At 33.0% G+C, this 20988-nt stretch overlaps 1 protein-coding gene across 1 annotated transcript; it reads right to left on the minus strand.

The window, feature by feature from the left end:
* Positions 1 to 6707: 6707 nt before the first annotated feature.
* On the minus strand, positions 6708 to 8222 carry LOC124452168. The gene is made up of 2 exons (XM_047002754.1): positions 7649 to 8222; positions 6708 to 7489 (listed from the first exon to the last, which is right to left on the minus strand). Exons 1-2 carry the CDS (start codon positions 8103 to 8105, stop codon positions 6708 to 6710), a joined length of 1239 nt encoding a protein of 412 aa, XP_046858710.1. The 5' UTR covers positions 8106 to 8222.
* Between the last annotated feature and the right edge of the window lie 12766 nt (positions 8223 to 20988).

A 20988-nucleotide genomic window follows, 5' to 3' on the forward strand; every position in this document is an offset into this window, starting at 1 on the left:
TCAATTTTGAGCTCACTTATTTCAATATTTACAACCATAGATTGTGCTTGAAGCGTGCATTGTTCATGGTCAGTGATGGAGTGAACAAATTCATCTAGCTATTGAATTGTGAATTCTGTGTTTGAATTAGTTGTGTGAAGATATGTATAATTTTTTTTACAACTGCATACATTAGTTTATTTATTGTTAAAGTTATTGATGGTTGATCACTGGCTCCCCCAAGTTAACTTGTAACAAGAAAGTTTCTGACTCGAGGAAAAGACGATATCTCTTATCACTCAACGACATAAATTGTGAGGAACTAAGGCTTGTAATAACGCAAGTTTGGCGGTTTTGAGCGATATTGCGAAATTACTCGGTTTTGACTCGGAAGAATCAACGATGCAACCCAAGTCGATTATGAAGACTTCCAACTTGGTAAACTTGCCCTCGAAATATTGTGGTTCCAAAGGTTGGCTGAAGACATTAAACTACTAACCTTTCTCATTCAGCAGAATTGAGAATTATTAAGCTTTGGAAAAGTGAAGATGCAAGCGGAAACAATTTCTACATGACGAAAATAAAATTTGAAAAAAATTTAGGTGGCCTGCTTGTTCCGACCAAATTGAACAATATTTTTGTTCTGTCATATTGGTGGTCATTTGAAAGAATATTTTATCTAGCTATTGTGGGCACCAGCCGATGTGGGCGAGCCATATTGTTCGATAATTCCGTGGAGATTGGTTACAATCCAAAAATAGCCGTATTGTTTTATTTTTCACGAAGGATGTTCAGTGTAAATGTCTCTATTGAAAATATTGATAAGGGAAATACGTAAGTAAACGTCCATGTAATAACAAGATCCCGAGGTCACCATGTTATTACATAGTTAAATGCTGATTGTAATGAATTAATGTGGACAATGACCATATATATAAAAATTCAAACCGACGGTTCAATACAGGTAATTTTACAAGTAAATGTAAAAAATTTTGTAATTCAAACAGAAAAGTTTTGAAAACAAAAATAAAACAGGAGTGAAAGGAAACTTTTTCAAAACAGCAGGGACAAAAAAGTAAAGAAAGCTTCGTTTCAGTTTAAATAATGCTTTATAATAAAACTTTTATTAACTTCGCTTATTCACTCTTTAAGCCCGCCCGGTGTGTACATAAAGAAATATCTGATCCGATATTTCTCTTTAAAGATTTCCCTATTCCATATAGTAAGGGCCTTATAATACAACTAATTTTAATACGGTTTTTTGAAATTTATTTGTTTCTTCATGCTTTCTGTGCACCTGTTCACATCAGAACGCAGACTTAAGGACAACACTTTAGAACTAATTATCATAGCTATATTACGAAAAAATATGCAAAAATTAATTAAAGTAAAATGATCCTTGCTCGTTTTAGTATAGTTTGATAATAGCCCACAAAGTGGCCGTCCAATGTATAAACTAAAAGTTTGTCATTTACTAAATTAAAATTCATGTCGAAATGATGTTCTTCTTAATTCTTTAATGATGAACCCAATCGTTTAAAAAGTATTTATTTATTAGTCATTATTCCTTAAAGCATTATTTTTCTTGCAATATTTCATTGTATTTGTGCAGCTGTCTTATTGTGTGTCCATGATTTGAACAAACACTTGTAGGCAATAGAAAAATACCTGGCTTAATGTTGTAAATTTTACTGTATAGTTAGGTTCGACATAAGTTGTTGTATTCGTTTCCTGAAATTTTGCTGTTGACTGTCAACAAAATTAAATTTAATGTCGGTAAAGTTAAAAACTTGATAATGTTATGGGAACAGTATAATTTTTCATCATTGAGCACTTGAAATCATTAACCTCTTTTCCGTGTTCATTCACTTTAGATGCATTAATTATGCTTCGTTGCTTCGTAGCTATAAACAGAGGTAATTCTCTAAATTATCAAAAACTTTATCTTCTATAACATTACTTCGTCAACCAAACCACGGCATTCATATTTCCTAACACAATTAAAGTATTATTGTTGATTCGTAAAGGGCAGGATTTCACGCCAAAAAATTCTGGAAAATGTTAAATAACTGGAGCAGATGGCATAAGTGCATGTTTATATATACTCAATACACGCTACTGCACGCTGGAGGAAACAGCTTTGGCCAGCAGTTACAAGTGAAACTTTGAGAAAAACACAACTCTATTGTTCGTCATACTCGTACGAATCTTAACTTTTCTCTGTTTGTTTAAGGTGTATTTCTGCAGTTGCCTTATTGTGTGTGTTTTTTAATCAAAGACGTGAAGACAATAAAAGAACAAAAGGTAAGATGCAATAAATTTCATGGGGAGAGGTTATCATATTCATAATTTAATTCAGAAATTTATGTATTGATATGTTGCAATCCGTGATCACAACTTTAAATTCTTTAATTCTAACAATAAAAGAAGAAAAGGTAAGATGCAATAAATTTCATGGGGAGAGGTTATCATATTCATAATTTAATTCATAAATTTATATATTCATATGTTGCAATCCGTGATCACAACTTTAAATTCTTTAATTCTAACAATAAAAGAACAAAAGGTAACATGTAATAAATTTCATTGGCTACAGTTGATGGTAAAACGAATGATTGTTTATCCTCGTTGCTTGCTAACAGTTAATCCTTTAAGTCCCAAGTTTATTTTAGAGAAAAAATGAAATAGCGAACAATAAAAAAATAAATTTATGGCAAAAGACTACATTTACTAAACTACATACAAATCATATATAAATTTAAAGCTAATATAATGAAGAATATAATTGTAGTGTTCAAACTAGGATGGAATTCGTTTCCATGACAACACAAGGTGTAAATTACCGAAGTGATAATATGTTTAATTCTCAGCAATTACTTATTCTTCGAAGTCTCTTTCTATCATATGTTTTTGCACAAATCTCTCAGCTACATCTTCCACTGTATTTTAAATGGTGAAATATTTGAAAGAAATCCACTTGCAATTTTCAATTCAGATAAAATAGTCACTGTCAGCATGTAAAAAGTTGCATAATATTTCCACGATTTGCTATAATATTTCTGTGAATTTTTATAAAAATATTTATCGTAAATAATCTCATTAAAACGTTAAAACCCGGACCTCCTTAGCTGCTCTTATTATCGATTTTTGATTATTTTGTGAGCTCTTCTTCTCCAATAGAAAAAAGCTCCGCAGTGCCTGTAGTATAAACATCTAGCGCAATCTTTAGCACTATTTCTTGATCATTATCTTTTGAAATTTTTAATTTTTTTTAATTTCTCTACTGTAACTTTTTGAATTTATTTTTATATTCAGAGAGAGAATTTTTACATCGTACAAGGACCGTAATTGTATCTATAGTATTTGATCTGCATCGATTTAGTTTGCTTTGGTCTCACTTTCTTCACTCTCTTAGCGCCATCTAATTAACAGCCTTTTTTCATTGTTCAATACATCTCTTGAAAAACGAGAAGTTGAACTATAGACCAAACAGTAAGAAGGATAAAGTATTAATTAAAAGATAACCAAGTAAAAACTTTATTTCCACTTACCACTATAAAAGCTACATTGTATTTAAAAAAGTCGCTATACCATTGATATAGCCGTGAGCCATATGAAATTAACTTAATCCATTTCTCAACAATTTTTCTAACTACCCAATTTTGCTGAACTGGATTTTTTACATAATGGTCGTATACTGTCCGTAAGTACGTTTTGATCGTAGGCTACTTGCATTACAGAAGTACTTGTGACGATGTCGTCGTCGTTCTAAATATAAATTTAAAGCTTTCTGTGATATCTCATGTACACAAGGGATATACACTCATCCAACAATCGATTTCATAAAATAAAAACAATAAAACTGATGAGGTGATTGGTCTATAGCCATATTTGCATTAGCCAGTGCAAAACAGATCTGAGCTGAACCAATCAAATCAATCAAAACAATTAGTCAAAGAGAATTTCTTGTCGATCATGGATACATTTTTTAAGGTAAAATTAAAACATTTGTTTTACACTTGTCTGTTTTGCATTGTTGTAACTTCATAAAAGAAATAAAAGATATTTTTCGTGTTTCCACTGGCTTATGAAAACCTCGGAGACGGTGCAACCCTCGACCTTCAGTAACGGGCTTGAACTGATCTGCTCTCGAGTTCTTCCAAATGTCTCCTCGGTTTTCATGATCCTGTGAAAACAAAGTAAACATCTTTTATTTCTTAAATAGTTCACAACTTTACTGTATATTCGTAGAACTAAGCAATGATGACTTTAATGATGTGGTGGTTAATGTGGCTGTCATTTCGTCAAGGATTCGCCATGAAAATTGGTTGGAATGAAAAACTTGAGTTTGGTGAGAAAAAATGGAAGAAATTTGTCGCGGACAAAATTAAAATCGATTCGAAATGCGACAATACTGAAACACGTTGTTGTGTTGAAGAGAAGAAATATCTTTTGGAGAGATTTAAAATGTTTAGTGAAGTTTGTCCTCTTGAAGGTAAAGTAAATATCCGTTTCACTGTGCAGAGCATTAACAGGCTTTGTACTTTGCAAACAATCCCAAACAAACTTCATTTAAAAAGCGGCAAATGGCTCCATGTTCTTCGCAAGTTGGTCAAAGTGGGGTTTATATCTTTTGAACATGTCAAATGACTCAACTGATTTGGATACACTAGCTTCAATGCATTAACACAGCATAATCTCTCGTTCATTGTTCATCTGTTTAATTACATCGTACAGCAAAGCAATATGACAGTACACCCAAAACCAGTAACACGTGCAGTAATATAAAATGATCTGTAGTTCTTTCTATTTAGGTTTAACGAAGACTGTCCATTCAATGCAAATAATTTGAGATGTTTTGTTGCAAAATGAGGGACACTTTCTACTTGTTCTTTTTCTTTAAACAACCAGTTAAAAATAACTTAATTTTTTTAGGGACATGTGGATGTGGCCCAATTTTTGGCCATGAAATTCTTCACACATTTATAAAAGTAAATAGTATGGAATGAAGACACTGAACTGGATTACTTGTGACTTTAATTTTTATATACAGATATACAACCATTGTAATTATACAAAAAATCACTCTACACAAAGATTGGAACACATAATGACTTAAGTTTCAAGTTTCTATTCTGCTTATAAGAATTACTATGAAACGATCAAACATTCAATTCAGACAGTGAGCTTGACTCTGTTAGTTCAGTTGGCTATCAGTCGGAATCCAATCACAATAAAACAAAAATTCAAATGAACCAATTGTAAGATAGCAATTGAACTCCATTATACGTCCGGCCACCCCTCTAATAGTCGAGACCATTCCAGACTGTCCACTGATCTGGCCATTGACCAATAAAATAAGCGTTTTTGGCGGGGTGTAGATAAAAAGCGGGCGCGGACGACGGACGCGGACGGCGGACGCAGATGTAAGACGAACGTCTGCTTGTTGCGGGTGGGAATTGCAAATGATTTATTGTAGGAGTTTGACAGTAATTTAAAGGGTGTAGATGAAAAGCGGACGCGGACGCAAAACGCGCAAACAAACAGTGGAAACAGTTTCGTGCAGCTCTGTTTTTTATGATTGTACGATGATATTTACAGCTAAATTTTGAAAGACTTAATTATGCAGAAATGAACAGGCAATGAACCCAAAATATGTGAAGAGTTTGAAATTGTATATTTAATGTTATACGTTCATCTTCTTCGACATAATTTACTTGAAACTTAATTTTGAGGTGAACTTTTTGCTTGCACAGCATTTAAGTTAAACTTAAAAAAAAGAGATTAGCAGAATAAATAATTTTTGTTAATACCTAAACTATATGACAACACCAAAATAGATTCTCTTGTCTACAAAATTATGCCGAATTCCCGAAGGAATATCTCATGCTCATTCTTCAATCTAAGTTTAATACGATAAGGCACATGCACAAGTGTTGGAGCAAAATGGGATTGTTTACTTCTTATGCAGCCTGTGTTAACATGGTAATAGACGTTTCCTGGACGTTGTTTTAGCGTTCCTTCGTTATCATAATATCCTCTCAATGTGTTTGATACAATTACTAAATCATAAGGAGAATTTCTTATGAAACCACCTGGTTTAAGTTGCTGAATGCATCCATAGCATATTTTGACTTGAGGTGGACAATACTGCAGTAAATACAGAAGATACGACCCATAAATTGGGTTAGGATATCCGGGTACATTTGTGTAGAATGGTGTGAGTGGGTCTCCCATTCCACAATTCTTTCGAACTTCTGTCAGCATACTTTCTGCGATCATTTGCGTCTATTAGAAAATTTATTTAGATACATTTAGTTGAAATGTAAATTTAACAAGAATACACTGTTCAATCACTATAGACACAAAGGTTTCTTGAGAAGGAAACTTATGGAATATATTGTACAAAATTATATTTTTTAGGATACAGCTACCTTTTCATATATAAATTTGAAGAAATATGGCTCTTGATTTGCACCCAAAAAAGAACGTTTTATCCCATATCTCTTTCAGCGCATTGAGATTGGAGAGAAATTCACTTTCATCGACGGAGTCTAGTAAGCCTAAAAGATAACGTAAAATGCGCAATGTTATAACAAATGGCAGTTTACTAATAGGTTTTGGCAAGCATACCCTTCACATAAATTTCCCCTGATTTTCTTCCAAATACGTCATCAAGAAAAGTATTTTGTGCTGTATCCGACACATTTGATTTTCTTAGTTGTAATTTACAGTTTTCGCGGAAGTGCCCAAAGCATCGTAAGTGAATTGCATAGCACATACTGTTCATCATCGCGCTGATCAAAGCCTCTTCCCCATCTGTCCCAATGGCAAGAACGTTTTTTTATGTTTTTATTAAGGGAAGTCAATTTCCCAAAGAAGTAATAATACAATTCGGTTGTTTTGGTTTGGCTAATTAGAAGAGGTCCTATTATTAAAGGATGATGACCTTCTCTTCTTGTTACAACTTTCAAATTGCGATACGTCGTAACAGTTAAATTGAAGTTTCCTAGATTGAATGTGGGATCTGCAGAAAATATTAAAAAGTTTTGAGGATCAGTGCAGAATTGCTCGATCTCATTAAGTTGCCAATCGTAACACAGAACACATCTGAGTTCAGGAGCAGCTGATACGTCACGAATAAAGGGATCTTTTCCTTGGCTTTTTTGCTGCCTCTTGCACTCCAGGAGAAGAACAGCAAGAGAGTCAACTTTTTTAATACTCGTGATTTGCTTTGTTTTGGCTCGGCAATTTTTGGCTTGCGTTCTGTTTCTGGGAAGGTCACTTGCTGCACTGGCACCTAAGTAACCACCACTTTCTTCGCTCACACGATGATAGGTTCCTCTAGGTCCAGATGTTTCAGCAACTTCTTTTACTCTTTTTAATATGCTTGGTTTTGTGCGAATATATCCACCTGCTTGTTTCTGCCGGGAGTTACCATGAGGACTGGGCGTAATTTCGTGTTCTTCTCCATCGAAGATATACTGAACCATTAATAATGCTTTATTTTCTATATGTGGGTTGCAACAAAGGAAGTGAGCATTTACAAGCAACATAAATAAAAGATTACAATCTAAGTTCTGTCTTCAATGAAGAATTAAAATTGGTCATGGTCAAAAATCAATGCCAGTAAAATGATTGTGTCCAAAACGTTTAAAAATGCCTGTACCTTCTAGATATGCCACGTACTTCTTGATGTCAGGAGATGTCTTGCTTTTGTAATACATTCTCACCAATGTATAGAAACCTTCATTTTTCTTGGTTTTACATTGACCTACTTCGCTTATCCTTCCCTCAGAAATACAAAATCGAGTCTTTTTCACCCCATTGTTTTTCCAAGCACCCATATCGTCACATTTCCAATCATCCCATTCTTTAAATTCAGAGGCGTCAATCAAGAATGTAACGTTATTTGATACATTGGTGGGTGTAATCTTACATACTCGCTCAGGAGGATGGGGTACAAGTAAAACTTTGACTCTCTCTTCTGGCGAGAGGCCTTCTTTACCACTCTTAAATTGCGGAAGTGATAGATTTTCCTTGTAGTATCCATCAAAAACTCTATACAAATAGTAGGGAAAAAAGCGTAAGAGCATTGAGAAACGTAGGTATTCAAGCAGATTCATTCACACCCTTCATCACTTTCGCTCATTGAACTTCTGTCACTGAAATCTTCGTCATGGACACAAACGACAGCCTCTTCGGAAACGTCCTGTTTAAAATGTAAAAAATATCAAATTTCAGTTTGTACAGCTACGAGTCATAAAAGGCAACAATACATGAAAAGACACAATCATGGGTCAGGAAAGGACAATTTTTCTTGTCAAACCCACCATGTACGTAGCTTATAAATTTTGCTTTTCCAATTTTAAAAAAAGTCAATCTTATATGACTCAAATCATACGATAAAGAAAATATGTATTAATTGAAACCATAAGTAAGTAAAAGCTTTGCATGCACTTATGCAAAGAATGTCCTACAGATAATTTCCTTTTTAAAGATAAGATAAGAATATTTGTTGAGGTCCCACTTCTCTGGTGGTCCACATTTCTTTAACACAATTCTTTTTAACTTTAATTCACTGAGGTAATTCTATGTGCTAGAAATAATTACATGCATCCTTTGATACGAACGGTAGTTATACTGCAAAACATGAGTCAATCCTTCTTTTATAGATGAATCACTAGCGTTATAGTTTCTCACGCATTGCAAAAAGAAAGATTCAATCAAATAAATAAAGAACTTGTATTTAGCTCTTTAGAAATAGTAACGGAAAACTAACCTAGCGACGATATTTCTATTGCTATGACTGAAAGAATGCAGTGTAACAGAATTTTAAATTTGACACGGAAATTACGACGGAAAATATCATAAAGGCTTTTTGAATGCGTTTGCCTAATATTCATCAAAAGATGTCATATAGCTACAGCAAACATGAAAAACACATCGTCTGCACTCGGAAAATACTCAAACTACCATATTTGAAAAACATGCTTTTCGTCATTTTAAAGTTGTTGTGCTTCTTACCTCAGTTTTGACTTGTCGGCTAGAGCCTGCGTCAGATTTCTGCCGTTTGTCAATATGTTCTTGTATTCGGCTCATGTCAACCGAAGTCTGTATTAAAAACGAAACGAAATTGAAAAAAAATGAAAATTAGATAGCAGTCGGAGAAGCTAAGACAATGATCTTTCACATTTTGATCCACCTGAAATAGACTGTCGTCACTATCATCGCTCAAAATCACAATTTCTTCCGTTGGATGATTCCTTTCAGCTAATTTTTTATATTTCACTTTAGTCTATAAATATGTCACAAAATATACACAGACTGAAATATACACAGACTTTGTTTGTCTGACACATTGCCTTTGCAAGGTTTGTTCTTTAAAATGAAAAAAATACAAATAAAAATCTTTTAATGTATTTTCTTACTAAATATCGTTGCTCCTATATTAAATTTAGGTACCTGTGCACGACATCCTATTTCATCTTCGCTGGAATTAGTCGATTCATAACCAATTTTTACAATGTCCGAGTACAAACGTTTGGACATGATGTACAATCGATATGATTAAAGTATACTTTCAAGCTGTAACTGACGCACTGACTAACTTGCAACTGCTTCTAACCTCAGCTTTCAAAAGGAAGTTCAAGTTGAAAACTGCAATATACGTACTGCTTGCCAAATGACAAATTGACGGAAATTATTATCAGTACAGTAAAGATGCAAGGCTCACCCACGTAAGGCCAACATGAGTTAAATGCCATTGACAAAACACGAAAAAAATACAATGAGGTTTCATTGCGTTACACTCTATATGACTGACTGAAATTGAAATATGCATGTTTAATTGCTTTAAATAATGAGGTCAAAAAATATATCCTGAAAGATAAAGCTCGTTTAAATTACTGTCAAACTCCTACATTAAATCATTTGCAATTCCCGCCCGCAACAAACAGACGTTCGTCTTACATCTGCGTCCGCCGTCGGCGCCCGCTTTTTATCTACACCCTTTTTGGCGTTCATAGACTCCTTTCTCCGTTGAGCCAGTCAAGCCACCCGGCTTATCAGTCGGTTATTCCAGGTCAATTAAAATTCAACTGATCTGGTTACCAACGAGATATTCATTGGATTAGTCATCAGTTTTCAATAATAAATAAAGCTGGATTTTTATCACGAAGTAAATGCGATAATGCGATTACTATGAATAGGTTATTTTTGAATTTCAAACATCAGTCGCGCAACGGATTTGACATACTCTAGATCCGCCCCTGTCTGTGATAACAAAAGATCCTGAGGCAACCATGTTATTACATATGCTGTTAATGACATAATGTGGGCAATGACCATATATAGTCTCTGATTAATAACAATTCAAAATGACGGTCTATTACAGGTAATTTTACAAACAAATCTAAACAAATTTCGAAAAGCAAACAGCAAAAAATTTGAAAACAAAAAGAAAACAGGAGTGAATGCCAACTTTTACAAAACAGCGAGAACAAAAAAGTAAAGAAAGCTTCGTTTCAGTTTAAATAATCCTTTATAATAAAACTTTTATTAACTTCGTTTATTCGCTCTTCGAGCGTGCGAGGTCTGCACATAAAGAATTAAATGATCCGATATTTCTCTTTAAAGACTTCACAATTAATAAAGGTCTTATAATACAACTAATTTTAATGTGGTATTTCGAAATTTATGTGTTTCTACATGTTTTCTGTGCACATCTTCACATCAAAACGTAAACTTAAGGACAACACTTAAGAGCTAACTAACACAGCTATATTACAAAAAAAATTGTAAAAATTGCCTAAATTAAAATCATCATATCTAGTTTTAGTATAGTTTGATATAATATCTCACAAATTGGCCATCCAATGCATAAAATAAAACTTTGTCATAAATATAAATTATAATTTATATTGAAATTATGTTGTTTTTGATTCTTTATGCTGAACCCAATCGCTTGAACATTATTTAAGAAGTAAGTCATTATTCCATGAGGCATTGTTTTTCTTGTCATTTCTCACTGTATTTGCGCAGCTGTCGTATGGTATACATCGCTTAAACAAACACCAGTAGGCAATAAAAATACAGTTGGTTTTACGTAGTAAAGTTTACTGTATTTTTCGGTCCTAAACAATTTGTTGTATTTAGGACCTAAAGATTTGCTAATGACTGTCAGCAAACTTGAATTTACTGTTGGTAAAGTTGATAGTCAAAAACTTAAAATACGCTTTATATGCAAACAATATAATTTTTCGTCATTGAGCACTTGAAGTCATTAACCTGTTTTGCCGTGTTTGCCCACTTTAGATGCATTATTTGTGCTTTGTGCTTCGTAGCTATAAACAGAGGTAATTCTCTAAAATGTCAAAAACTTTATCTTCTATAACATTGCTTCTTCAACCAACAACAGCATCCAAATTTCCAAACATTTAAAGTATTATTGTTGATTTGTAAAGGATAAGATTTGACGCAAAACAAATTCTATAAAATTTTGAATAACTGGGGCAGATGGCATGAGTGTTTGTATATACTCAATATGGCACTGTATATTTGAGGAAGCCGACAGCCTTGGCCAGCACTTGCAAGTAAAACCTCGCGAAAGCCACAACTCTATTGTTCGTCTGACTTGAACGTATCTTAATTTTTCTCTGTTTGTTTGAGGTGTATTTCTGCAGTCGCCTTATTGTGTCCGCTTTTCAATTACTAAAAGAACAAAGGTAAGTTGTGATGTAGTTGATAGTAAAACAGAAGTTTCTTTATCGTCGATGCTATGTTAAAATTTAATACTGCAAATTATTTCTTCGACTGAGTTTGGCAAATAAGTGTTAATACAAACGCCGCACAACTTCCGCCTCAAATGATTCGATTCTTATAGAAAATGGAGAGATTTTTTCATTTACCACAATACCTCCATGCTTGATGTAGGATTCGGGACAGATTATCATATTCATATCTTGATTCATATATTTATATATTATTACATTTTTCGTTCAAATCTCTCAGCTACATCCAAAACAAACCCTATTCCACTGTTCTGTAAATAATTTTTTCTTTAGCAGAACCTGCGAAAAATTAAAAAGAAAACTTCTTAAGATTTTCAATTCTTATTGTCAGCAAGTACTCCACAAATAAATGCAAACAAAAGAATAACGACAAGCTTAAAAAAATGTAAAAAGTTTCAAAATATTTCCACGATTTTCTGTGATAGTTCTGTAAATTTAAAAAAGAATTTGAGCAATCTCAAGATAACGCTGAAACCCAAAACAACTTAGCTGCAATTAATATCGACGTTCGCTAATTTTGCAAGCTCTTCCTCCTCAATAGAAAAAAAGCTCCGCGGTGCATGTAATGTAAATATCTAACACCTTTTCAACAATATTTTTTGGTCATTATTTTTTGAAATTTTTAATTTATTTAGTTAATTTTTCAACTGTAGCTTATTGAATTTGTCAACTGAGCAATTTAGCAGTTTTATAGCTGCTAATGTGTTTAATTCGATGAATTAAAAAATTCAAATGAAAATCCAATACGGGTATAGCTATAGAGACAATACGGGCATAGCTATACAACTATAGAGGCTAGGTTACAAGAAATTTTAAAGTACTTTATGATTTCATAGGTTTTTTACATGTATCATGACATAACGGGAAATTGAAATGAAATAGCTAATGGGAAGCTCTGCATGCAAAATTGTTGTTCTTTCTGTTTTTATGTTTTTCATATCCAGAGAAAGAATTTTAACATCATCCAGGGTTCTTAATCTATTGAATTTAAAATAAATGATTTTCATTGAATTTAATTTGATCTCGCTTTCTTTGCTTCCTTAGCGCTATTTAATAGAAATAACTTTTTTCATCGTTCAATAAATCTCTTGAAACACAAGAAGTTGAAATTTAGACTGAACCGAGTAAGAAGAATAAAGCATAAATTAAAAGGCAACCAAGTTTCATTATTTTAAAAAAACTATAACCACGTACTTTAATAATAGCTACCATGGCTACCATCGAGAGAGCCATCATGAAGCCACATGAGACTAACTCAATCCATTTCTGAACAGTTTTCTCGCTACACAATTTTGCTGAAATTAATTTTTTAGCTGATGTTCAAATTGCTCAAAAATGCGTTTTGATCGTTGTCGATCTAAATATAAGTTTAAAGTCTTCTGTGATAACGTACATACATCCAACAATCAATTAAAATTTAGAACTTTACTGTATATCCTTGGATCTAAGCAATGATGAGTTTCATGACATGGTGGTTATTGTGGCTGTCATTTTGTAAAGGAATCAAAATGAAAATGGGTTGGAATGAAGAACTTGAGTTTTGTGAGGAAAAATGGAAGAAATTTGTTGCGGTCAAAATTGAAATCGATTCGAAATGCAACAATACTCGTACACGTTGTTGTGTTGAGGAGAATAAATATCTTTTGGAGCGATTTAAAATGTTTAGTGAAATATGTCCACTTGAAGGTAAAGTGAACAACAGTTTAATTTACAGTAAGTACAGAACATCAATTGGCTATGTACTTGGCAAACAATCACAACACTTTTATTACAGAGGTACTGTTTAATTTAAATAACGGTAATTGAAACCGTGTTCTTAGAAAGTGCGTTAAAGTAAGGTACCTAAAGTAAAAGGTTTGAACCGTAAGGTACATGTTAAAGTACTCAACTGATTTGGATACACTAGCTTCACAGCATTGACGCAGCATAATCATTATTCCTCTGTCTAGTTACAAAAGCAAAGTAATATGACAGAAGAGTCAAAAATAGTTATATATGCAGTTATATGATATAGTCTGTATATTTAATATAAACTTAGAACTATAAAGATGGCATCATGATATGTCGAAACATGTCTATTTTCAAAAAACTAGTCGTTTATATTAAATGTGCATTGGCAATAGTGCTTTTACGAAATTTTAGTCTGTATAGTTATAGTTATTATACATTTGGGTTTAACAAAGACTTTCGATTCAATGTGAATATTTTGTAACTTTTTATGACCAAATGAGTGTCACTTTCTACTTGTTCTTTTTCTCTGGACAACTAGTTAAAGATAACTTAATTTTCTAGGGACATGTGGATGCAGCCCGATCATTTTGAACGTTACTGCTAGGCTATTCCTCGAATATCATTATCATGCATGGGCCGAATGGAAAGAACCAGAAGACTTCACGTGTTCACATAAGTACATAAATGAAACAATAGAAAAGTCATATCTTAAACCTTTTGATGTCCTTAAAATCGGACAACACAAAATCCCTTATAAGTATGTTCTATACGGTGGAAAAAATCACACCTGTTGTGTTGTCATCAACGTCTATAGAGCAATATATCAAGGTAAATGCAATGGCAATTCATTTTAAATTCTCCTGTGTCAGTTTTAATTATAGTGCACCATTGTGATTATAGTGCTTCATATTCCACTTTGGTCAAATCCATACGACCTTTTGACCTATATTTAATTCATCATGTACATATACTTTTATGTAAAATTTCTTTGCAATTGCAAAACTAATAGAATACAGTCCCGGAACAGCCGAACATGTTTAATTCGTCATACATTTATTATAATGTAAACCTGTAAAAGAGCAAAAACTCAATTCAAGAGTGTGTCTTGGCTATTTTTGCGTTTATTGATTTTATTCAGTAATGATCATGTTGGAAGATTTTGGTTGTTTGCTAAGGGGTGTGAGGGTTAGGGTTAAGGTGTTCATATATTGATTTGTATTCAGTGTTTAGATTAACTTCCTTTTCATCAAAAACGAAAGACATGGGAATCTGTACAGTTTAAGCTTCACAGATGAGTTGGTAGAGTTAAAAAACCAGGCTCAGTCCCCAATGTTGAAAAATATAAAAATAAATAGATTCCGAACAAAATAGCCATCTTGAAATTCTTTATTTGAATTAAAACATAAAACGTAAGATGTAAAATAAGCCCAATGAAGTCTTTCAAATAAAGACAGCAATAAGCACTCGTATTTTTGTCTGTTGTTATAATTCAAATATTGAATTTCATGGATGGCTTATTTAATGGAATCTTTTTCCTATATTGATTAGAATTCAGTATGCTGAGTTATTTTGAATGAAGTCCTAGTTTATTTTTATTTATATCGATGTCCTTTTTTAGATACGAGTGGATTTTTCATCAAACATATTCAGTCAGGAAAATGTATTTATGATGATTATCCTGGACGTGATAAATATTTAATATTTATAGAGAACTGTTTTCACTTGCAAGCTCGATTTAAATTTGTACAGTCTGGTTCAATTTTGAATGTAAACAAACCAGGTTGTCTTGAAGAACACCAACCCGTGCAGAATATATCGCGCATTTATTCAAACTTTGTTAGACCATGCAGCGCCATCAATGCCATAACCCAAACTTTTTGGGGTGGTCTATTCTCTTCACGCTATAATAAATGTATAGTAGCTAGAGGAGGTTATTACGACGTGGGAATGGCCACTTGTAAAGATGAAGAAGATGAACGATTTAATTTTGGCAAGTTTGAATTTTCATCCAGTTAGCATGTATATTGTTAAATTATGATCAAAAGCCACTGTAAGGCCATAGCTATAGATATGGCGCCAGTGAGGTCAGTGCCACCAGAAACTTCATTTTTATAAAATTCAACTTTTATTTCACAGCAATTTAAAGATAAATTGGATAGATTTCAATTTACTTATTATTTGTGTGTCTTCTATAGGATCAGTGATATGTGCTGGACAAAATATAACAAACGTTGGATGTCCTAATGATCAATATATGGTGATAAAAGTTGCAGAATATCGTGGATTGAGAAACGGAAGCATTTGTGGCTCAAGTTTTGATTACAATTGTAGTGTCGATGTAACCTGTGACCTTAAAAATTACTGTGATGGTGAAAGGGAATGTAATATAACTGTTGATGATAATCATTTTCCTTCAAGTATTTGTCCTGGTTTGAACAAGTATCTTTACTTTGAATATCAATGTAACGACACAAGTATGCCATACAGAAAAATTTGCAATCGTAAGTATTATATAGGCAGATTATATTTTGCTTACGATTAAAGTGCTCCGGGACAAGTTTTGACCTTAATGCACAATGGTATGGTGTTTATTTTTATACTATGTACGTTATCATTCAATTTAGAAAAATTGAAACAAATTTGAATTTTTGTCGGGTGTCTTCACCAGGCGTGGTTGTTTATGCTGTTTTATCTTGTATGGTTTAATTTAGTGTCTTTATATATTCTGACATTTAAACTTGTGTCCTCAATATTTTGCTTAAGTTTAAAGGTTTGAACAATTCCTTGTTTTTAGTTTGTTAATGCAAATATTGTTCATAGAAAAATCACTTATTCCAGTCAATTTGATTTATCAAATCTAATTTTTTTAAAATCGTTTGGCAATTCTATGTAGGCCAAAAGTGACATTCACAATTGCATTTATATTCATACTTTCATGAATTCACACTACAGAATTTTCATATATACTGCATACATATACAAAGATATATTCATTACAATTCATTTGAGTTGGGAAGCTAAACGCAGCGCTCATCTGTAAAAAAACGGTATTTGTTCTGGTTTCATTAATGCTTCACATAATCACTTAGACACATTTTGTTGTGATTCGTGATTACAACACAAAAGTAAAGTTCTCTGTTGAACTTATTTTTCTGCAGTTCATTGTCGACTTAAAAATTAAAATAAAACAGTGCATACCAACTTTAACTGTAAATCTAAAAGATACTGTGTCCATCAGAATGTGGAAAACATTTCTGGTTAAGTGCTTTCAAACTATAATTTTTTTAAGTTATTGTCACCTTCTGTGTTCTTCTGATATTCAATCTCCATTTATATATCTTATTGATGGACGGGATTTGTCATATTTATATTCATAAAACCACTTCTAAAAACGCAGATTTCACTTTAAGATATGCGCCATAATCATAATTAAAGGAAAAAATAATTTTGATTTGTGTAGTTATGGATGTACGCCTGTCTAAGTCGAATCTTCCGAACGAAGGTGTCGTGAATATTATTACCAAGTATAGAAACTTCGCCATTTGCAACAACAGTCTTTTACACGAAATAAAGACGATTATTTGTAAACAACTTGGTTATCCTACCGCAGCATCTGTGGAAGTCCCAATATCACTATCATCTTTGATGCATCAATCGTTTTTACCTGGAATTGTCAAATGTGATGCTGGACTGAACGATTTATCTCAATGTGCTATCCCTCAAAATAATGATTGCTCTCAATACTCGTACGTTACATGTAAGCATTCTTGTTCAATTTTTTGAATGTGTTAACGTATTGTAGGACACATTTGTATGACGTTAGAAAAAGTTTTGAGCGAAGAATTTAAGGAATGAATGTGTTACTTTTGTATTCTCAACTTATATCTGTCTTTTGTTAAGCTATCATGACTTACCTCTATCATCAAGACTTACATCTGTCATCGTTGTGTCACTGTATTTTACGCTAACTTGGAGAATTTCAAAATTATTCTTTTACAAATATATCAAAATATAAACGATTGCTACTCTTGGATAATGAATAATTCAGACAGGGTTGCTGCGAATACTGAGGATTAAATTAATTTTATTCTTGCTAGTTCATTTCGTGATTCAAAAAATGTCCAATTGTAATTGCTCTGCACGATGATTAACGTTCACTCTTTAATGGGATTTATATCGCTACCGTATTGCTGTTATTAGACAAGATACTTACGGTTTCTTGTCATAGCTGGCTTGATTCCAACTGGAATTTAACCTTATTTAATAAAACCATGGAAAATCAATCGTATTCCTCAAATACTTCTTTTGCTCTATCTCTCTCTTTCTCTTTCTTCAGACGACAATTTTTAATTTTTACGATTTTTCGTGAATGGAGAACAATATGGGATTGCGTCATTGCTCTCTATCAAATCAAACCAGTTTTAATGTCGAAATGCACTTCAACAAAATCCCTTTTCTATTTAAGGTCATGTTTGTGATAATCCTCTATTAAAAAACGCAGAAAAATTCCCAGATTCTTGGTTTACTGCCTTCCCAAAGAGTCGTAGTGCTTCTAAAGCAAGAATATCCAGTGGTAGTTCATGGTGTGCTCCTGCTGCAGATGGCAATTATTATTTTCAACTGAACTTCCCAAGTCTTTATACAGTTAACGTTATCGCAATCTTTGGTGACAGTTCAAGTTCAAGCTTTGTAACTAAATATCATTTGCAGACAAACATTGATGGTGTGAACTGGAAATCTGAAAAATCCCAGAAGGTAAGGGTAGAATACTTGAATTTGTATACTACAAATTTAATGGGAAATTTAAAAAAGGAATGAAGTTATAAACTAAGTAAACTTTTAAATTGCTATTTATATACAAGCTTGTGTGCAGATGTTGATTCAGTGGTGTAGCCGGCACGCAAAATTGCTGGTTCTGTGTAAATTTCAGATCATTATCATTATTCATTTCTTTAGAGATCTATAGTTTTTACAGTAAGTGAGCACTGAAAAATTTACATATAGCATGACCAAATTTATGCGCTAGCTACATCACTGTGTTGATTGTCTTAGTTACTTCAGCACTACGAAAGAATCTTGAATTTGATTATTATGTTTAAATTGTAGCTATGTGCATGATTTGAAGAGATACATAGACAATGCATAAACTACTCTCCTCTGGATTGCGTTAAACAAACCTGGCTTTTCTCTAACCTTGCTCTGCAAATACACGAAAATCTTTTTTTTATTCCAGATTTATCTAGGAAACAAAAATGGTTATAATGATGCGGCTATAGAAAAGTTTTCTGGTGGCCTTAAATCCAAAGCTTTGCGAATCTTTCCATTGAAATTTGTTGGTGCACCGTGTTTACGAATTGAAATTTGTGGTGGAGGTAAGAGACGGAAAAAATATACCAGGTTTACTTTGCACTGGAAGCACTTAATTACGCAATATATAAAGTTTTTTTCTCTGAGTAATAATTAAACGTGTGTTAGTTGACAAAGTGAACAATTTTCTATGAAGGCTGAAGTGTTAGTTTTCTTTCTCTAATAAAATAAAATTATTGAAACAATATTTTTCAACATGCAGTTAAGTTTAACACGTGTTATTGAAGAAAAAGCAGAACACTGATTTCATTTAGGGGCTACACATGGTTCAATTTGTAGATTTTTCTTTTATCGTGCAGACTTACTCCCAGACAAACCAACAGATCTCATTGCAACAAAATCTGCATCGACGTACCTTGAGATATCATGGAAAAATCCCAAAAACTGGTGTAAAACTTGGTACAAATATCTCGAATCCTCTTACAAGATATGTATTGATTTTAATGAAGGATGCTATGATTGTTTTTGATAAAACTTTGGAGGTAACGGATAAAAAACCGTACAACATTACGAATCTTGTTCCTTACGCAACGTATAAAGTTAATGTAACAGCTGGCAATTCTGAAGGCTTTGGTAGATCAACTACAGCTAATTTTAGAACTGCTGAAGATGGTGAGTTCATATCAGTTTTTGTGTATACATATCGGCTGTTGTTGCATTGATGGTGTTATTGCCATAGACCACTTTTGAAAGCTCAAATCTTTTCTGGTCGACATTTATTTCAATCATGTTTTTCTTATACTGTATTATATTTAAGTTAACAATGACAGTGTACAATTGTTAGGACTTCTTTATAAAGTGTTTTTAATGTTTTACATAAATCTTTAAAACATATGTTTTTATTTTTGTTTAGTTCCCGAAGGTCCACCTTTAAATGTTCAAATTGTCGCCTTAAGTAGTTCATCGTTGTCAGTTACATGGGAGCCACCAGACAAGAACAAAACAAATGGAAAGATAGTCAATTACACTGTTTGTATTACACATTTGGAGAATGAAACCTGTTCAATGAAGTATATGATCGAGGAACAGCGTTTGGACATAAACAATGTGAAACCAGGGACAAAATATTATGTTCGTGTTTTGGCTTCTACAAAAGTGGGATCTGGATGTTACAGCAATGGTAAATGGGTATTTACAAATGGATGTAAGTTGTCTATGGTTTATGCACAGGTTTTGTTTAAGATGATAAATTTATTCAAGTTTATTTATTTAGTGGCACCTGAACTGTCCACCAAGCAGATTGGAATTACGTTGACTTATTTGTTGCAAAATCCAAATTTGGAATATCGGTAACTATGTATTTTACTAGAGCAAATTATTGTAAAAAAAACTTAAAGGAACTTAAAAGTATTTTTTGAGTTTTTCGGATTCATGGCTAAGTATAGGACAGTTGGTTTCATGTGGGATCGAGGTAGTCTAAATATCTCTCTGGGAAAAGGTTTGATGACAAGTCGCTTTCTCTGGCAATGCGGATGCATGCATAACATATACTTTAAAGAATAACGAAAGCAGAGGTTAGGTATGTATTTTTAAAAAAATGTTTTGCCTTCAATTTGCAGATATTTCTATGTAGTCGCGATGAAAAATGGCACAGAAAAGAGTCGATTGCCTTCTAACTTTAACAACACAGACTTAGGAACTTATTTTGAGGCCATATCTTCCGCACAACCAATGCCGTATATTGCTGCTGTAGTATCTCGCAGAGACTTTAAGCATGATTTTACACTTGGTGATGGTGAAAACACAACACGGCGTTCCAATGGTGAAAATTATTATAATGGCCCGCTGAAGCCTGGCACTAACTACAAAATATTTCAGCGCATTTTCATTAATGATCAGGTGCGAAATTTTTTATACGTTTTCATCTGCATTGCCTGCTGCAATTTTTATTCAAATATAAATGTTCACTTTGTTTCAGGGTGATTATTATTCCACTGACTGGAGCACAGTGGCAGCAATTGCCCAAAAGCAGGAGTCTTCAGGTTTGTGTTTCCTTTCAATAGCTTAAGGGAAGTGTATCGATGTCTAAAGTGTAATGCTTCAAAATATTTACAAATCTCAGTACAGACAAATGCCAGAAAGTTTTTTAACGATGAGTAGAGATATTATTTGATGATAC

The sequence above is a fragment of the Xenia sp. Carnegie-2017 genome, unplaced genomic scaffold, assembly GCF_021976095.1.
Source record: "Xenia sp. Carnegie-2017 unplaced genomic scaffold, XeniaSp_v1 HiC_scaffold_24, whole genome shotgun sequence".
Taxonomy (NCBI): domain Eukaryota; kingdom Metazoa; phylum Cnidaria; class Anthozoa; order Malacalcyonacea; family Xeniidae; genus Xenia; species Xenia sp. Carnegie-2017.

Bases quoted from the DNA above. Each gene is read 5' to 3' on its own strand.
- LOC124452168 (XM_047002754.1), bottom strand. From the start codon at position 8,105: ATGAATCTGCTTGAATACCTACGTTTCTCAATGCTCTTACGCTTTTTT. The intron at 7,490-7,648 runs GTACAGGCATTT...ACCCACATATAG, and splicing joins GTACGTGGCATATCTAGAAG to AAAATAAAGCATTATTAATG.